This window comes from Rhinolophus sinicus, linkage group LG06, assembly GCF_036562045.2.
Source record: "Rhinolophus sinicus isolate RSC01 linkage group LG06, ASM3656204v1, whole genome shotgun sequence".
Lineage (NCBI taxonomy): Eukaryota > Metazoa > Chordata > Mammalia > Chiroptera > Rhinolophidae > Rhinolophus > Rhinolophus sinicus.
Window position 1 is genome coordinate 102,702,772 of NC_133756.1, and position 20,290 is coordinate 102,723,061.

At 47.7% G+C, this 20,290-nt stretch overlaps 1 protein-coding gene across 6 annotated transcripts in view; it reads right to left on the reverse strand.

Moving 5' to 3' along the window:
* Positions 1–1,471: 1,471 nt before the first annotated feature.
* Positions 1,472–20,290, reverse strand: part of AMOTL1 (angiomotin like 1) — a 134,489-nt gene continuing 115,670 nt past the window's right edge. For all 6 annotated transcript variants that reach the window (XM_019737546.2, XM_074335585.1, XM_074335584.1 and 3 more), the window contains 5 exons: positions 17,070–17,260; positions 12,332–12,457; positions 11,485–11,711; positions 8,353–8,616; positions 1,472–7,410 (listed from right to left, as the gene is read on the reverse strand). In XM_019737546.2, the coding sequence (XP_019593105.1) occupies positions 7,304–7,410; positions 8,353–8,616; positions 11,485–11,711; positions 12,332–12,457; positions 17,070–17,260 (915 nt within the window). In that variant the 3' untranslated portion in view covers positions 1,472–7,303. The remainder of the gene's footprint in view (positions 7,411–8,352; positions 8,617–11,484; positions 11,712–12,331; positions 12,458–17,069; positions 17,261–20,290) is intronic.

Sequence of the window (20,290 nt, forward strand, 5' to 3'; positions counted from 1 at the left end):
AGTTTCAGAGCTCCTGATCCATTTCTCATTTGGGACCTGACTCCTGGTAAGAACCTAAGCAATCTAAAAGGCACTGTTACCCGCTTTAGTTCACGGAGGTCCCGGCCCAGGACCTCAGGACAGAGGCCAGCATTCCTTCAGGTTTCAACCACAGATGGTGACCCCTTGGAGGAACTACGTAGAGCTGCTGAGGGTGTGGCTTTCTCTCCTCTGGTGCACATGGAGGCAAGAGAAGGGCCAGAGCTTGGGGGCACCTCACATAAGCTGCAAGCACTGGGTCAGGACAGGGAGATGGCAGAGGTGGACACTGGCTCAGAAGGGTCTTCAGCTGAGCCCAAAAGGCAATGAGGTCCTCCAGCTGTCTTCCTGGAGTGGTGATGGGGGTGTGGGTTCGGGAGCTGCAGTTTGTCCTTTATGCTACACGAATCACATCCGCATGTGTGCAGAGATCTCGGGGTCCCTGCAGAGAATTCCTTTGGATAGAAGGTAGGACAGGTAAAAACCCAAGCAGACAGGAGCTTGAGCTCTGTTGCCTCTAGCAACCACTGCAAATGTACGGGCTCCGCGTCGGGTAGACTGGCTTCAAACACCGCTTTGCCGTCTTTCGCATGTTACTTGCCCAAAGTTGTATGAGCCTCAGTTTCCTTGTCTTTCAAGTGGGGATGACTAGGCTGTTGTGAAGACTAAAGGAGGTAATGCATGTAAATCACACCAGCCAGTCCTGGGGGACTGGAGGTGCGTCCCTATCTCTCCCTGGGCTCACACTTAGGAAGCAATCCCTATGCAAGGTCCAGGGGTTTAGTGAGGCGGGAGGCTTCTGCTGAAAGAGGCATGACCAGAGAATAAAGAGGGCACCGCCTCCTCCCCAACAGTTCCCCTTGGGAGGTCACTTCCCTTGGGAGAAGGCTTCAGTTGGGGGCTCTCACAGGGTTTCTTCAGTCCTGCTGCTTCAGTCACGGAATTTGACCAGTTTACCACATGACCCCTTTATGCCAAAGTCTCCCTCCTTTCCTGTGACCCTAAGACACTAACAAGGCAGCTGCATCTCCCATGCCCATCTTGAGGTGCATGTCTGACTCTGGGCTCAGAATGATTGGGTTAATTCCTGAGTGACAGTGGTCACTGGCAGGCTCTGGACCCAGGAACCCCAAAAGAGGACACTCAGATGAGATCAAAGTGATACTGTCTCCCGGGGCCCAGCCTCCCTGCATTTCCTCTTTCCTTGTCTGGGGGAGCCAGGAGTGGGTAGACAACAAATTCCAGTGGTCTGGATGACTCATCTCCTCAAAATTAAGAGCGTGTGTTGGTGTAAGCGAGGCCCACAAAGGGGGGACCGGATGCCTCTGGAAGCAAAACTGCTAGTGAGGTTGCCTGGGAGCAATAAAACGAAATGAAGTTCAACAAACATTTCTTGAGCACCCAGTGTGTAAGTTCTTTGGGAAAGAAAAGAGCAAACGTGAGGGAAAGAAGAGCTATTTTATCCATTTATTATATACAATATTAAGGCACACATTTAAGCAGCAAAGAATAGGAAAATCTTTGGCTGACCAACAGTATCAATATTTGCTGTGGGGCTTACGCCGTGTTCTTGATTCTCCCCACGCTGTACACAGACCCATCTGGCTGTGCAGCTCTGTACACCCCCTTCAATATAGACTAGTAAGACGAAGATGCCAAAATGTTACACCAGAGTCCTCTGGGAGCACACAGCACACTGCCACCAAGCACACACACACACACACACACACACACACACACACACACACACACACACAGCAGGCCATAGCGTGGTGGCACAGAGGGCTGTTCTAGCTTTGGCTGAGGTTGGTACGGGCAGGTGCCCTTGTGTCACAGAATTTCACAGGTTCTGTAAGTGCCTCGTTGAGGAGGAGGTTCCACTGTCCCTCCGCAAAAGGGAAAAACACCTTAACTCAAAGAAAACCACTGTGGATAAATTTGCTTACATTCTGTTTTGTAATAAATACTTACAGGTGTCTATATGGGAACAGAATCCTAGGCAAAACCACATGTAAACACACCACTGGGCAGCAAAACTTCGGGAGCTGGTACAAGAAAATGCCGTATTTATACTTCATTATATTGAGAACAATATTTTAATGCTGTAGAGAAGCAAAAGTTTCATGACAAACACTTCAGTCAGAGCATAACATGACAATAACATGCACTAAGGATAACACGGCTTTACAGGGTACCTACTAGAGGTTTACACTAACTAATATGCACCTATATCTGTGTGTGTGCAGAGATGTGAACACATACAGGGCATGGTGAGAGAAGATTTTTAAAAACGAATCCACTAGAAGTTACATGTACTAGTGACAAATGTCCTCCTTAGAAGTGGTCACTTTGAGAGGCTCTAGGAGTCCAAAGACTCATTCTAAGAAACATCTTAGCGTTTTTTTGTTTGTTTTCTTTTGTATTTTAAAGCTAAAATGGTGTGACTTACCTTAATCACACATCTTTACTTATCCAACTGAGTGAATGACTTGGGATTATTTCCAAACTTAATTCCATTCTCAAAGGATGAGGATTTCTCATCTTTAAGGATAATCAAAGGAATGTGCTAGGTCCCGAAGGTCGTTCCAATATAGAATCGTTGGCAAAATGTTTCTAGTTGGGCAGCACTGCCGTGATCAATATAGAGTCTCCCAAAGGGCCACCATTTAAGGAAGGTGGGGTGAGATGAAACACTTGGATCTTCTGGATATTAAGAAAAGAAACTCGACACACAACCCTATTGCCACACCTCACAGGTATGCACTTACATATACACATATTTATATACCATTAAATTACTAAATGAGAAAAAGGTATACTACTTAAAAGGAGAAAAAAAATGCTCATTGGTTCCAGAAGAAATCCATTTACTGAAATGCTGACCTTTACATGCTCCCAGCTGATCAGCTTTTGGTAATGTCTTAATTACTCTGCCCATCTCCCATGGAGCCACACGTCAGAGGCAAACCCATTAAACAATCCTCACACTGAATGAAGATATTTTAAACACACTGATTAATTAACAAGAAAGGAGAAAAGAAAACCAACGTTTATGAAGTGTATACCACGGCTGCCTCAGGTTTGGGGATATGAAGAAGCCAATTGTGGGCTGGATGCTCTCTGGCTCCACAAAACCACTACCATTTAAGAACAACCGTGGGCTCTCACTTACCACGACCATGGTTTTCCTGCCCGTAAGGCCTGCAAGGTCACTCGGAGCACACAGATACACGCCCCACCGGTGCCCATGCAGACATGGAATAGGACTTTGCTTTTGGAAAATACACTTCTTTGCCCAGCATAGCTCTCTGCAGCATAAGTGTGAGTCCCCTGTCTTGAAAACCTTTTAAACCCCCAATCTAGTCTTCGCTCCTTCTGGGAACCCAGTCTGACGCCTGTGTGTACATCAGTCTGCAGGACTCAGAAGGTGGCCGGACAGGGAGAATTTTCCCATTCCGCCAGCACTCAGCATACAGGTGCTTCAGCCACTGCATCAGGAGGATACAGGTGGCGGAAGGCAAACCCGGGACAGATGACTGGCTTCTCTGTAGGGGGGCATCCCGACAGCCTCTTCCCTGAGTATCGGAACACCTGAATTCTCTGTTCCAGGTTCAGAACACATTTGGAGCAACTGTCTTGATATCCAACCCAAGCCCTGTGCAGTTCAATTCATACACGAGCTCCAAACAGCAAGCCTGGAAGGACTAAAGAAAGAAGGCCCCCCAGCCCCCGCCACTCTCTGCCTAGAGCCCTGGGACGGACACGGCACCCCTGTCCTGTGTGCCTGCTCAGAACAGGCTGAACTCAGCACCACCATTGGCTACCAACCTCTGGGAAACAGAAGAAAAGCTGAGCGAAGAAAATGCTAAGCAAAGAAAGATTCTGTATGTGCTCTGAAATTAGTTGCCAAATCCAGCAACACCCCCTGGTCCATATAATAAACCCTGGGCAGCATATAATAAAGCTGCCAGACAACACGTTCAAGGAGGAAGCAGAATTACTCTGGCCTTGTCTTCTCACAAAGCCAAAGCCTTTATCCTGCACGCCGAGATAGGACCTGCAAGTTCCATCATTAAGACAACACTGGGAAGTTCTGAAGATGTCTAGGCCTCTGGACAATGTGCCAGTATGTTTTAAATGGATGTTTAAATGGAACACAAAATCTCCATCTGTGCCTGGTGTTTATGGGCAAATCCAGGAGTTCTGGGCTTTAGTCCTGTTTCTTAGCTCCCGAGAGAAGGGCAGCTGTGCGTGTGCGCGCGCGCACGTCTCAGAGACAGGATAGACGTGGCACCCATAGACAGTATCCCCACATCAGAGGCCGTCCAACCTGTGACAAAGGCACAGCCCTTTGGGATCCAAACCCTTGGTTCAGATCCCAGCTTCTCCTGGCTGGGAGGCTTTGGGAAGGGATTTAATCTTCCCAAGCCCCAGTTTCCTCTAGTGAAATAAGGATAAAAAAACTTGCCCTGGCTCCCAGGTGGCTTGAGGACTCCTTAAAAGGTATTTACCACAGTGCTCGCATACGGTCAGCACTAAAAAAATAGAGCTACTACTATTTTTGTGAAAATCAAATGAGATAATATATTGTAAACTGCCCAGAACACAGAGTGGGTGCTCAGTATTGGCAATCCCTTTCTCCTACATGCAAGCAAGGCTTCGAGAAAGCTATGAAGATGAAAAGTGTCAGGGGCTCTGGCACGGCAGGAAATCTCCTATAAAGAAGACTTCTTAAAGCTATAGACCCCTTTTTTTATAGAAAAGTCTTAGCAGGTAAGAAGAAAACAAGATTGACAAAGATCACGGCACAACCGAAATGTGGTGGTGTGTGTGCTTGCATTCTAACAATGAACATGCCTGGCAACTCAGGGGACCGAGGACAGCGTGCCAGCCTTGTGCCGGAGCTCAAAGATGAGGTCTGGGGGAAACCAGGCTGTGGCTCTCGCTCTCTCCCTCTTCTAGGGGAGACAGCCCAAGTTTGGTGGCCCAGACATGGGCAAGGGGACGGGCAGAGGTGACTTGCCCTCCTGGTTCTGGAAACTTTTTTTTTACTTCCTGGTAAATACCTAACACTAATTGGGGGTCAAACTGTCCGTAAGAGAATCAGTTGCCATCTATTGAACCTCGCCACCCATAAAAAGTGAAGGGAACCCTCTACTCCTGCACCTACACGATCCATTTCTTCATTAACGGTGCCTCGGGGCTCGCTCCCACACCCCAGGGCGTTCAGCAAGCTCCTCGGACCCTGCAGCCCCGCCAGTTTCCCCGGCTACACAATACTCAGTGACGCTTACCTGGGACTGAAGGAGGCGACAAGCATGAAGCATAGCGCTCAGTGCCCACCGCAGAGCAGAGCCTGGGGAGAGTCCGTTCCTGCCTCCTCTGTCACACTGGACAGCTCTGAGGTCCCTCTGAGCATAGCCACTGGTTTCCTCCCTCCCCTTCTCTAGCTGTCACCTCTGTCATCCTTCTAGCTCCTCAGTTTGGGGAGGCTGTAACTCCACCCAGGTTACACTCCAAAGACCAACCCTCAAATAAGCGACCCAAGCCAAATTTCCTGAGCAGTGTTGTGTCTAGGGCTTCACTGGGGTGGGACTTGAAAAAATCTCAGACCCAGGGCTTCTCCCCCCGCCCCCCGCCCCGTCCCCTTTCCCTTAACTAAGCATGCATGGAATAACACACATCCAGCTGACCTGGAGGGAGAAAGATATCAGGATCCTGCCAGAACATCTGACAGGCTGGTCAACTCCTCTGCTCTGATCCAACACCTCCTAGATCTGTAAAGAAAGTGTCTTCTGAGGAGTTAGAAATGAACTGTCACACACACACAGTGATAAGGGACCCATACCTCACTCACTCCTAGCTCTTTGACATGGTATTGCCATCTTACTTTGGACAACTTGACCGAAACTGAAACATAGAAAAACCTGACCACACTATATGTATACTGGCCTGTTGGGGTTACAAAGCAAGTTCAGGATGGAGAAAAACTGCTGTGTTAACACACACGCACTGTCAGTCACGGGTATCTGTGTGCTCATCAACAGTGACCAGAGGAGCGCGAGGGTGAGGAGGGGGGCACATGCTCGTGAGCCACAAATACTAGAACGTGTACCAGGGGACTGCTGAGATTCTGGAGGCCACCAAGTCAAGTGTCATTTGTTTCCTGGAGTGCCATCCTGAAAGTCTTATTTTTATCCCAACAGAGCAATGGAGTGGAAACACCAAGCTCCGTGCAAGAGAGCTGACGTGAGAGAGAAAAAAGCCAGGGCTGTGAATATCTATGATCGTAATGCAAGATGTCACACGGACCGTGGATCTTCCACCTGGTCAAAGCTTACCTAGTCCACAGGCAGAATGTAATTAACAGCTGCAGCCCAACTACTCAAGGGTAGAGGAAGCAGCCAGGGAGCCAGCCTTTGGCTTTGTCCCACTGGTCACTATTAAACACAGCAGGAATGGTGATAGTTCAGATACTGCTGTAATAAATCCCAGAACTATACTGCCACGTCTTACTTAAAAAGGAAAAAAAAAAAAAAAAAAAAGAAGGAAAAAAAGAATAAAGTTAAAAGAGAATGAAGCAGAGACAGAAATGAAGTCGGGGAAGTGAGGGAGGATGAGTAGCAAATCCCAGAGCCCCCATCCCGTTTAGAAAATACTGCTGAATCCACAAAAGCTAAGAAGCCCCATCATCTCCTGAAAATCCCAATCAAGCAGGTAATTAGATGAGGACCGTGTTTTACATTCCTCGTCACGCCTGGATATTTCTTCTCGTTGTCACACCCACACCCTTTCATGGGACACCCCCTGGATGGCACATTATGCCCAAATGGGCTCTCCAAGATTTCTAGGAGGTTCTTCTTAAACAAAAGATGCTAAGAGGCAAGGAGAATGGGGGTATTCCAAGGACGATCCATGTTTGGGTTTATCTGTTTATAACCAGAGAAGGGGTATACACAGACCCTCCCCACGGGATACGTTTTCTGTACAATGAAAAATTCCATTTCCTATTTCTTGTTTGTTTCTGAACCTACATGCATCACCTCTCTGACATCGTATGCAATAAAAATCCATAACCCTCTCTTCATCTTCACTCATGTAGGTCTCCTGATTTTTTTAAAAAAAACATTTATTCAAAAGTGTTCTTACTAATGTGAAATCTTTATCAGTTCAAGTCATTCTTGATTTTCCATCCACAACCTTCTTGATCTTTCTTCTCCCTCTTTGCCACGTTCCTTGTTTGCTTGTCAATGTCCCGTTACAAGATTCAGCAGGGATGGCAGCGTTAGATGAGAACTTCCATCATCTCCCCATCAGGGAACTCGGGCTTGTGGAGCAAGCAGCTCACTCGGCCTTTGTGGTCAGGTGACTTCCCGTGGCCAGGAGAGCTCTCTGCCAAACAGAAGGGTAATATCAGCAGCCAGCTCCTCAGGAGGGGCATGGGTCTTACCAGTTCTCTCTAAAATGGAACCATTTCCAATACCACCACCCACCACCGCTGTATGTTGGAAAGACCACATAAACCGGCCCATGGGGGAGCCAGGTACTATACCTGTGTTCCGTGCTTTCCGTGGAAAAGTGAGTTTTAGGAATTAAATCTCAATAAAATGACAATGCAGTGTTTACTTCTCTGTTTTGTTGGATGAACATAAAGAACTCCCTTGGAAGAAACAGTTAATGTATGCCCCCAACAGCCCTCAGCCCCTCAGAAGAATTCCTGAAGAGGGCTATTCCCATGAGTGAGATTGGTCCCCAGGACAAAGCCAAGTCTCTTTTTCCCCCTGGACGCTTCTGGACTTATCGAAAGCTCACTCCTCCCAAGCTGTCATCTCTTAAATGTTTTAAAGTGACTCACTAGTACTGGCCTGCGTGCTGTGCCACTAGTTCCCCTCCTCTGCCTTCTCCTTCAGTCCGGACATGTTCCCACCCCCCAATCCTTGCCGAGTAAGCACCTTGAAGGCCACTGTCTGTGTACACCATGACTCCGATGTACCTGGTGCCTGGTACTAGCTCCCCAACATCCCTTGGAGCACCTATTTCCACCCCTTCTGGGTAAGGGCTAGTCACAAAGCATATCATCAAAGGCCAAGTTGTGTACTGTTTTAAATAGTAATACATTAGGAGGTGAGGAGTGTCTACATACATTTTATTCCCATAAGAGCCCACGTAGCCTAAGTGCATTAAGGGTCACCATCATCATAAAAGACAAGAAAATCCATCAATTGAGAGCTAATTGGGGCCCCTGCTCCCTGCACTGCTCAACAACAGGCTCCCTCTCTCAGGCCAGAGAACTCTACGGTTTTCCATAGTGTGAAAGGAGGTGGGACCTCTCACCCAGTTTCTCTGCAGTCCCTTTGGCCGCTGGGTGTTTCAGGACGGGGCTGTTGGAAGGGGTCCCGCTCAGCCTGCCGCGGCTGGGCAGGGAGGCCATGCTGGGCCAGAAGAGCTCAGCGCCCTTATCCGTCTGGGTACTGCTGTCCCTGCTGCTTGTCTTGGCGTGAGCGCTGCTGGCCGATGTGGGGGACAGTGCTGCCGCAGGTGGGGTGGGGAGCACGGGGGTGGACGCGTGTTCAAGGTGCTCCTTGCCCAGCAGCAGCCCTAGGGCAGAAAGACAGCTGTTTTCAACGCCATTCTTTAAAAACAAAACAAAACACCCTCGTGGGGAAGATCATTTCCTTCTTGACTGAGGATTGTTTCATTCATTCCCTGAGTCATTCACCAAATGCATTATGAGCATTTACTATGTGGATTAACTGAGAAGCACTGAGGAAATTTAAAACACAAAAAAGAAAGACCTTGTCCCCTCCCTAAAAATTTATAGTTCGTTTATCTTTTTTGAGGGGAGGAGCAGCTGTCAAGTAAACTGATTAAAATATGGTAAATAGTAGAATAAAATTATTCTCAGGAAGGTAAGAGGTGCCCACTAGCCAGTGTTGAGGAGTTGGGGGCATGTCTGCAAGGCTATCTAGAGATGATGCTTGCTTTCCCCAGTGCGGTCCGGGAGGGCGAGCCTTGAGCAGTGGTGTGTGCTGCAGAACTGAAGGCATCCCTGGTCCTAGACATGGTCCCACTGGCCTGCTGGTTTCTGAATGGCCCACAATTCCACCCCACTCCTGATATTAGGTTCAAAAACAAGCATGCTTCCAGGTCAGAACACTGAGCCGTGCACGTTATTCCCTAAAAGAGACGCCTGCAGGGAAGAGCCATGTCCTCAAGAAGCAGGAAGCCAGCTGGGCTCCTGGAAAGGGCCACTTAGCCACGTCTTCCCCCTCACCCCGAGAGTAGAGAGGCTGTTGGAGGGGAGGGCGTGCTGGCTAGAGAAAGGGACGCATGATGGACAGTGCTGTCCTTTTCCTCAGTGTCTTCCAACAAAGCTGGACAGGAGAACAACTTTATTTTTAAATAGTGAAATTCGGCACACATTCACAACACGCCACAACACTAGCCTATAGACACTGTGGTGAGCACAGCCAACTACTTGTTCACGTATCTTACCTCACCAGCAATTCATAAAGCATCCTCAACAGGGCTGTTTCCAGGTGCCCATTCATAACTCAACACAGAGCATTTCAGTTTGTCTACAGCAGTGCTGCTCAAATGCAAAGTGCCTGTCAGTTACTTGGATACACTGTGAAATGGACAATTCGATTCAGTGGGTGGGGCCTGAGACTCTGCTTCTCTAACAGGCTCCTATGTGATGCCCCTGCTATTGGTCCATGGACCACACTTTGAGTGGCCAGGGTCTTCGGCTAGGTGCTTCACGCACATCATCTCACTTTGTATTTCCCAACCGTCCAATGAGACAGGCTCGGTGTTCTCCTCTGTTTTACAGAAAGGGAAATGGAAGCTCAGAGAAATTAACTTCTAAGTAGCAGAAATGAGATTCAAACCCAGCTGTGCCTGACTTTAAGTCCAGCCTGGGTTCTTCCCACCTCCTCAGCCGCCTGTCAGAACTCCACCGTCTGACAAGGATATTCTTGTGGAACTAAGTCACTAGCCTGTCATCTCACCTGGGAGCCCCTGAGCCACCAGGAACATAGACACTGTCACCTCTACCTCCTTCCAGAGTCATCAGACAAGAGATTGGAAACATTCTGGGAACTGTGAAGTGGCCTGTGAATATGTGCCTCTGCCGGGCCCCTCAGAGGGCCCCTGTTTTTGTCAGATGTGGACACCAATTACAATGACAACAATGGGAGGAATACCAGCACCGAGAACACAGCAATTCTACCTACACACGAGGTCTTCAAGCTCCCAGGCCTGGTGTAGACATGTGAATGCTGGGAAGATACAGGCGTGGACACTAGAGAAATGCCTGCCTGGCTGGATGTCACCAATGGTCTGAGCACATTTCAGACTGCTTTATCAGGCCTGTCTGAGCATCGCCTCCCAGGCTCTCGAACGGGTGGGGAGCTAAGTGTCCGTGGCAGGGTCTTTGATGATCCCAGCTGCTGTCCACACATGTCCTCTTTGAAGTGTATTTCCTTGGAGGGCAGGGGCTGCTGAAGCGACCCGTGGAGGGAGTTCAAACAGAGATTCTGGCTGGGTGCCTTTGATCCCCCCAACTCTGTCAGGTTCATACTGGAAGCTCTTATCCCCTTTGGCACAAAGCAGCCAGCCTCCTCTGGGGTTCTGTGCTGACAAAACCTGGCTCTCGGCTCTGCAGATAAACAAAACACACTCTGACCCGGAGAAATGCATCAAAGGAGGGCGAGACCCCTGGAGTTGTCCGAGTGCAGGGGAAGAAAGCGGAGGACGTGTGTCTGGGAATGCTGCCTGCGTGCCGGGTGGCGCTGCGTGCTTCCTCTCCAGACTCAGACAGCCCCACCAACCAGCCGGGCCTCGCCCTGGGAAACCCATTCGTGGCTAAGACCACATCTGCTGAATTCTCCTCAAAATTCTGCCTGTGCAACAACAATACAACAAGAGCCACCACCACCAAGCTCCAATGCTCAAGCATACTTCTTCCAAAGTGCTTTCTCCTCATTATCTCATTTTGCCCTCACCACGGCCCCATGAGATAACAAGGCAGACATTACCCTGGTTTTCTAGACACAGAAGCAGAGGGGCAGCAGTCTTACAACTGGTCTGGGGCACAGCCAAGTTCAGAGGCCTGACATCTCTAGGCTTTTCCCATTAGAACATTTTATGTTGTAACGGTTACCTCAACTTTCAACAATAACGATAATCATTATGTGAGTCAAGCCATGCCTAATAGTTACTCTGGTGGTATAGCCTTAGCTTCCACACACTTCATGTAATTTCCACATCCAAAGTATGATTGATTATCCACCCCATTTCACAGATGAGTAAACTGAGACTTGGAGCTAGTTAGTGACATTTCTGTGTCCCATGAGCCACATATCTCAAAAGTGTCAGGGCTCTTTCTACCAGATGAGGTGGCCTCTCAATGTTTGTGCACCTCTTGCTTTCCAGACCCTCGCCTGAAGGAGGTGTGGGGCTCACCTATGCTCCCCTTCCAGGTCCTCTCTTCCTTCTTCTCCTCAGCTAACTGACTGCTGGTAAGAGAGGTCTGGCGAGAGTGTGTCCCGGTGGCCGCAGCAATGGATGGGACGGAGCGGGCTGGTCGCAGGCTCGAGGAGTCCGTCTTCCCGGCATCTTTACGGGATCGTTGCTGCAGAACCTTAATCATTGCGTCCTTCTCTATGATTTTGGCGTGGAGATTTTTAATGCTGTAGAACCAACAAAGCAAAACAGTCACAACCGGTAGACATTTGGCTAGAAAAACTGGACATGCTTCTCTTAGGCTGCCCCAGAGATTTGAAAGATAAATCGGGATGGAGAGTGAAGCGCAGTTAAGTCTTCAAACATTTATAACCTGCAAATCGTACAAGACGGATCTTTTGTAGTAGATCAAAAGGGTGTACCTTCTCTGGACTCTCAGGAGAGTCTGGGACGTCCTGGGAACCTGAGGACATACAGTTAGAATGACTGTGGCCGCCCAGCAGGGACCAGCTCAGAGGGGCTAGGATCCCCGGCTGCGGGGACTGCAGAGCAGCAGGAAGCACAGCAACTCTGACACCTTACACAGGCTGAGCTTTCCCCCAAAATCAATTTCCTATTTTCTGAGAAAAAGAACTCAAAGGTAGTTTCCTGGGAGAAGATAAGTTTTCCCCCTGAAGGCCAAAAACGAGAATCAGAAAACAGGTGTGAGTCCTTTTCACAACCTGGAGAATAGGAATTCGCTGAGCCTATTAGCTGTCCAGAACGGGAAAGGGCTGGCGAGGGAGCGCAAACGTTGGTCACTGAGGTGAGGGGCCGGCGTGGAGTTGCGCACGGGGCTGTCCCTTACGTGTACTCCATGTCCTGACACCGTTTGGTGGCCTGCACCACCTCCTCCTCCTCCTGCCAGATGTGGGCCTCCAGCGAGCTCTCGCCGTAGCTGCCGTTCCTCGAGTGGTTGATGATCGTGGTGTCCCTGGAAACACAGGACACACACAGAGAATGACGCGGATGCACACGGGAGGCACCCCAGAGCACCACACTACCAGTATCTCTCTGCATCTCCTTCACCCGCTTTCCCTCTCCTAATAAGTCCTGGCCATCTCTCGCCCTCAGACTCGACAGAATTAAGACGGTATCTAAGAAAAACAAAATAAAATCCAAAATAAAAATTCCCTGCCCCTTCTACGAACGACCATGTATACCGAGCTCTGTGGCATACTATGAATATACACACCTACTGACACGTGGATGCGACTACTGCATTTGTTAATTGCATGCGTTAGTGTCTACATGCTGCTACTCTTTCACTTACTTATCCTTCTTGCCTTTTTCACTCTGAGTTAAAGTTTTACTTCTATTTCTCACTCACATAGTAGCTGTTTCAGTATTTTACAGTAAAATGGAGACTCAGTAAACACTTGACACTGGTCCTCTTGGACAGAGAGACCTGAGCTGAAATCTTCCTTCACGTCCGCCTTCTAGCTCACTTCCTGTTTTACTGGCCCTTGCCTAGGATTCAGGTCTGCTCAGCGTGACCCTGTCCTTGGAAAATCAGGTCCAGGAGGTGGAGTTAGGGAGAGACAGACACAGGTAGCTGGTAGGAAGTGTTTGACGGAAAGCAACTGGTCAAAGAGAACGATTCCTGCCACTGGTTTTGGCAATTTAATCACTCCTAATTAATGATTGGTAAATAAAATAAGTGTGCCGTCTAAGTGAAAGAGACATTTCCTCTTGCACGAAGGATGACAAACAAGGCTGGGCTAGTGTAGTGTGAGTATGTCGTAGACTGAAAGGCAGAAAAATATCTCTGATCAGTGAATGCTAAATTAAGAAGAAATGATCCAGCCAAATATGTCTCGTCTCTTTTAACGTCTTATTCCAATGTTACACTCACACTTAAAATCTTACAGCTCTTTCCTAGAACATTGAAAAACAGCAAAAAAGAGCCCCTTCTTTCATCTCTTTTAACGACAGCTATCAAGGAATGAGCACTTCCTTCACGCTGGGGACTGGGGAAAGCACGTTACACATAATATCTCACTTAGTTCTCACAGGAACTTGTGCAAAGGTATTATTATCCTCATTTTGCAGATGAACAAACAGGTTAGGTGACATTGCAAGAATACCCAATTAATGAAGGTGGAAATGGATTCAAATCCAGATATTTATGACTCCAGTGTCCATGCCTCCAATGTCACTCTACACTCCTGCAGTTTCCTGTGTTTTGGGGAAGGAGGCCTCGGCAAAGATGCTCATAGATAAAATAAACCAGTCAAGTGGGCACATGAGAAAATGTGGCTTAAGTGCAAATCACAGCTAAAAATAAATCATAAAGCCAAACAATGTAGAAAACAAGCAAAATGCTTTAAACATACTGGCAAAATTATAAATGTACCCTACAGTGCACAAAAAATCATTAACATAGGAATTATGGCTGGAGAAACGTTTTCCACCAATTTACTTTTACAACATAAAAGTAACGTTTATATTGCTACTGGGGCTTCAGTGTGCTCGGCCAGTGGAATGGGGTCTGGTTCCCTGGTTGTCACCAGCCAAGAATTATAATTTCCGTTTCAGAGCCCAAACCAAGTGTAAAATTTCATGTTTATACTGCCACGTAAGGACAGCAGGCACAATTAGGTGAAAACAACTTAGAAAGTAAAAACACGAGACTCTGAAAAAATATGTACTACATTGCTTTGAAATGTGTACAACGTTTCTAAGCCATAAAAAATAGGTCCAACCTCTCAGAGAATGATCAATGGTGCCCAAACACACCACAATGGCAGTCAGTTGGTATACAAAAATCATGTTCTTTGTTTAAAAATCATTGCTCATAAATGTGAAGTAAGCAGTAGTGGCTGAAAAGATATAAAACTAATGGCTGGAGATACTCACTTTTACCAATTCACATGCAGCCATTTAGCATCTAGACAAGAGCTCAGAATTTGGACCTTTCTCAAAAATTCTTCATTTTCCTTTTCTCTCTTTCTATCAACGGAAAAGCAATGTTGAAATTACAGAGGTTTTCTTTGAAAAGAACATTAAGATTGGAGCTAAAACCCTGATTTTTCTCAAGACTGTGGGAAGGAGTGGTCAGTAAGGGGGAAGGTAGTTCGCGTAGAATTATTAGATGCTCAATAAATACATGTGGAAGTGAAGAAGGGGGGAAAGGAGGAGTGCTGGAAAGGGCCCCCTTCCTTCCTTCCTTCCTTCCTTCCTTCCTTCCTTCCTTCCTTCCTTCCCTTTCCTTTCCCTTCCCTTCCATTCACCCGTCCGTACAGGACTCCAAACAGGGCCGAGGAAGAGAACAGGGCTAGGTGAATCCCACAGGACTATTCTCTGAGGGCAAGAGACGTTTCCTCTTGCACAAAGGATGACAAACAAGGCTGGGCTAGCGTAGTGTGAGTGATGGATGGTGTGTGGGCTGGCTGGTTCTTCCCATGCCCCCACCATCCCCCTCCTGTACGCACGACAGGGGTCTAGCACTTCAGATATGTTCATTCCCCCCCACTTCTGATTTTACATTCCAGGCCTAGTCATCCTCTTAGGGCCCAGGATCCCAAATATGCATCTAATCTGATAAGTCAATAGGAGCTGAGACGACAATGACACATGAAGGCCCCCCGTGTCATGCTTCCAAAGTGAAATGTTTACATTGCTATTGGGGCTTCAGTGGGCTCGGCCAGCGGAATAGGGTCTGGTTCCCTGGTTGTCACCAGCCAAGAATTATAATTTCCGTTTCAGAAATGTCTGAAAGTAGTGACACTGAGAAAGGCGTTTGCAGAATCACACGTCTGTAGTCAGCGATAGCGGGAGAAGCCTTGAATGTGGGTGCCCTGCCTCCCTGTGCAGTGTTCTCCCCCTTAATAAACCACACGAGTGACAATTCCCAGGGCATCACTGACAGCTATGGCTCAAACCAAAGTTAGCAAAAAAAGCCAAATCCCTCTGTAACTTCACGATGGTTTGTTCTCTTCCTCAGAATCGAGAGGTGATTTACTTATTACCTCACAAAACAAAAAGCTGAAAATAAAAACATCGCAATTATGCAAATACCAAGAAATGTTTCTAAGAGCTTCCCTGTTCTCACCCATACAGTGCAAGGGCTGAACTGGAGGCTGCCACCTCCTCCACCTCTCCGTCATGACTCTGGAGCTTTCCCCACACAATGCACATCTCAAATGCCTATTCCCACTCCCGGGGGCTCACTCACATGGACTACTGTGGGTGGTTTTCCCTCACAGCACAGACATGCATAAATAACATTTGAGCACAAGGAAATGACCTCAAAATGGTCATTTCCCACATGAGTCCGCGGATCTCTCTAGGTGTGAATGTGCTGTGGCCCCCAGTGGAAGCATCTTGTATGCATGGCACTGCTCTCTCTCCCAGTTCCTGAAGGCAACATCTGAGCGCGCTGCTAGCGGTGCTTCTGTGCTTGAGTAACGAGCACGAGAGCCCATGAATGGCTTATGAAGTATGCCCTCTCCACCCCAATGGGCCTTCTCTTCCTCATTAAAGAAGAACCATCCCAAGGAAACGTGGGGCAGACTGTAAGATTAGGGTGCATCCTGAGTGTTTGCTCCTTTCACCTGAATCAAGTGCAACAATCCCAAATGGTACAACAACAGCCCTTATTGAGTCCAGTTTCATACTGTGTTTCTCCGAAAATAAGACCTAGCCGGACAATCAGCTGTAATGCGTCTTTTGGAACAAAAACTAATATAAGACCCGGTCTTATATTACATTATGTAAGACTGGGTCTTATATTATAGTAAAACAAGACCAGGTCTTATATTAATTTTTGCTCCAAAAGGCGCATTAGAGCTGATTGTCCGGCTAGGTCTTATTTTTGGGGAAACACAGTAGATGCTCCTTTGAAATTTGAGGATCTCCTTCAAATATACTGACCCTAAATTTTAGTGAATTCCAAACAACTCTGCCCAATATAGCTTATGGGCAAAAAGCAAACTGGTGGAATGTGGGGTGCAAGGGAGAGGCAGTGAGAGACTTGACCGATAGAACGCACAGGCACTCAAGCCAGTGCAGCAGTCACGCACGCAGGTGAGCTCCAGTGGTCAAATGGGACTATCTGCTTACTCAGACAAGAGTATAGCTTCACAGAATTACTTTGGGAATGACTGAGCATTCTGAGCTGATTTTTAAAGGAAGAATAAGGCTGTGTGCCTACAGAAAGGAAAGAAAGCCATAGCGATAATAACTGACAGCAACAGAAAACAATTTCAAGGCAACTGAGGTCAGGCTTTAAGTCAGACAAATCTCACTTTGACATGTGGTCCCACCACTTACTACCAGGGTGACAGGGAATAAACCACTGCACCTCTCTAAGCCTCATTTCTTCACCTGCAACATGAGGGTAATAATAGTTCTTCCTCTCAGGGCTGTTACGAGGATTATGTATTCTTCTTGTCTGGCCCCTGATACATGCCCACTGTTAGAAAGGAGCATAAAAAAGACGTTCACAACATCACTCTTGAAGAACACATACTCCCACTGTGTGGATGGAGGTCCCTTACGTGACAGAATGAATCCCCCTGTGGGCCTCTCGGCTGCGGCCTCACCTCTCTGCTGCGGCCGTGGCTGCGGCATTCATGGCAAAGTGGCGGATGGTGCTCTCCTCCAGGTACTTCTGCTCCCACTTGGTCATGTCGGCCTCCAGGGCCAGGATCCGCTCCTCCTTCTCCCTCACAAGTTCCATGAGGGCCGGGGCATTGTATTCAGGCATGCTGGCTGGCGAGCCGTTTCCATGTTTCTGGAGAAGCAGGAGAAGTTAACAGCTGATGCTGAAATGGGGCTCTGAAGCAGACCATATAAACCGTGTCTGTCTGCGTAGTTCCCCACAGACAGCACACAGGCTTCACCATCAGCACAGGCACACACATTATCATCACGCTTTTGCTCCCTCTCCTGCAGGGATGACCAAATTCAGGGGCTCCTAACTCCACGCTACCAAATTCCTCCAGCTCATTGAAGTCTCAAGGAGCTCTATGAAACAGATAATATCATCCCATTCTTACAGGGGAAAAAACTGAGCTTCTGGGAGGTTAAATGAACTATTCAACGTCTCTGAGCTAATCAGTCGTAGGGTCAGGATTCAAACGCGGGTCTGTCTGGCCATACAGCTCTGTGTGACAGGAAGTGGCTTGTTCAATGTCCTGCAGTTAACGTATACCAAGCGTAACAATAGGAACTAAGTCTTGGGCACTTTCTCCAGTGTTCACGGAAGTGATTCCAGTTGTTTGTTTCCCCCCGAAGCTCGGAAATATGATGTAAAGGCAAAGGAAGGGGCAGTGAGATGCCTTCATGTGCTCTATGGGCTGCAGTGCTCTTATCTGGGAAACTGAGACATTAGTACCTGCCCTGCGTACAAGCCTGAGAATCAAATAATGCATATGAAAGCATTTAATAAATTTTAAAGGGCTAAACAAAGTAAAGTGCTACCAGAAATCCTCTAATGCAAATCAAGCTCATTTTTAAGCCCTGTCTTTTCATCTATGTCTTAAGATAGGAAATAAAGTAGTTGTGTTATCACGACTGCTTACAAACTAAGGATACTCACATTTCAGATTGTTTCCCTTTTTACTTAGGTATATGCTACTTCCTCTAAACAGCATGACTTTGAGGATGATGGCGTTTGGAGGAAGTTCTGACTTTAGGGGAGAATGATTTCATCCCAGCTATTCTATGTCCCGGGAAATACATTCCCCTCACGTTTTCCAGGGATCACAAATTTTAAATGCAGAGCTGGTTACAAGGTGAGAGGTACCCGAACGCTTTACCCCAAACCACATAAATTACCTAGAGCAACAGCTGGGCATCTGAGCTGCTCTGATGGACTCTAATCCGACCAGACAGAAAAAAGCAAATGGGCCCGTGGACTTTTGTAAACCAAATGTTTCTATTCAATTTTTTAAAGCTAAAAATACAAATTATTCTAGGGTCTTGTCAGTGAGCAACATTAAGCAACAGTAGAGCGGAAGGCATGTACCTGGCCCCATCCCACTACACAGGAAATCACTGACCCCTCCCACACCCTCTGGCCAGGCACTGGCTTCAAGTAGGTGGACAAATAAACCAGTCCATTGAGATGAGAAGCTCCCGTTTTAGACATTTTCCAAGAAAAAGATCCCACAGCCTCACTAAGCTGCCATTTATGTTAGTCAGTTTCTATCAAAATCCCTTACGTTGCCATCTCAACTAGCTTAATTTTTCAGAATCCTCTTGACCTCAAATGAGATCATGATAATGCTTCATAGAGCAGCTAATTCAGGTCATTAAGGGTTATTCAATAAATGCATGCATTTCAACGTTCAAGCATGCAGACATGGCACGGTCTCACAGGTAAGTAAGCCGGCCAGAAAAACAGACTGAGCATCAGACCGGCCAGCTTCTGCTGCTTCTTCACTTGTCAACAAATATTTACTGAGCATGTACCATATGCTGGGGGTACCACCGTGAGACGTATAGGTAAAATCCTTGCCCTCAATGTGTTTACCTGGGAGGAACGTCCTAATTAGCTAATGACCTTGGGCTGACTGCCCTGTGCCTCATTTTTCCTCTTCAAGGACATCCCCCCTTCACTCTTCTACCTCATAGGACTACTGTGCAAGTAAGATGTGAAAATTATTTTGAGCTCCTTGCAAGACAGATAAAATTGTGAGTTCTTAAGTGTGAATTTCCCTCTCTCTTACCTTTATTTCCCTTTCACTTCCCCCAGCCTCTGAGACATAAGTACTCCCTCACCTCCCGAGGTGGAGGGAGATGACTCACACTAACAAGCACCTGTTCATGAGAAGGTGCTCTTTTCTAGGGTCCTAGTGTCCCCCTTCTCAATCAGCCACATTTCTGTCACGTTTGTCAGCAGAATAGAAAAGCTGGAGTAAGGGAGGAATCTGGGAGAGGGTACCAAATGCCCTAAGCCTTCAAACGACTCAAGGCAAGGATGATAGTAAGAACAGCAATGATAGTATTCTTCCTTAATCAACTGCTACGTGCCAGGCACTATGTAAGCCCTTTGTGCACATTTCCTTATTTGCATTTAAAAGTATAAGGTCAGTATCACTTATTTGACCTCATTTAGAGATAAGGGCGCTGAGGCTCAGAAAGCTTACTTACTCAAGGTCACTTTTCTAGCAGGAGGAGCAGGCAGGATTCAACCCTGGTTCATCTAACCCTGGAGCCCATGCTCTGAATCCATTCACGATTCCATGTCACTCTGCTCACCTCCAGTCTACCCGCTTTCTGGAAGGTTCCAGGGCACCTCGCTCTGGAGCTCACCTGGGGGCTCTGTGTGGTGAAGGGTGTGGGTGGAGCGGTCCAGCTGTGCCCTGGTGTCAGTCTAAGGGGAAAGCCCTTGCGTGGGGTACTGACTTACTCAGTGCTCTAAGCTACTCTCTCAGTGGTCCCTTAGGATAATTCCCTGTGGAAAGCGGCTTTCTGGAGTGGGAGGAGATGACAAGGAGCTTTGTTATAGTGGGACCTCAGTGTGCTTTCTAAAGGGGTCAGAGCAATGCCTGGGAGAGGAGAGGAGCAGGGTGCAGTGTGAACTGGCCACGTCTAGGACAGGCGAATGCAGGAGCTGCTAGAGAGTGAATGAGGAGGAAGCTGGGCAGAGGGGCCCCTGACACCTTTCGCAGAAAGGCTGACATTCTCGGGTGACCCCACCTCTGGAGTGCACGACAGGTGGCTGCAGGCATCCCTGCTGAGGACCGGCAGGGCTGTGCTCACCACGCGAGTCCACGGACTCCAGGCAGCAATCTGACCAAACTTTATAATATCTATC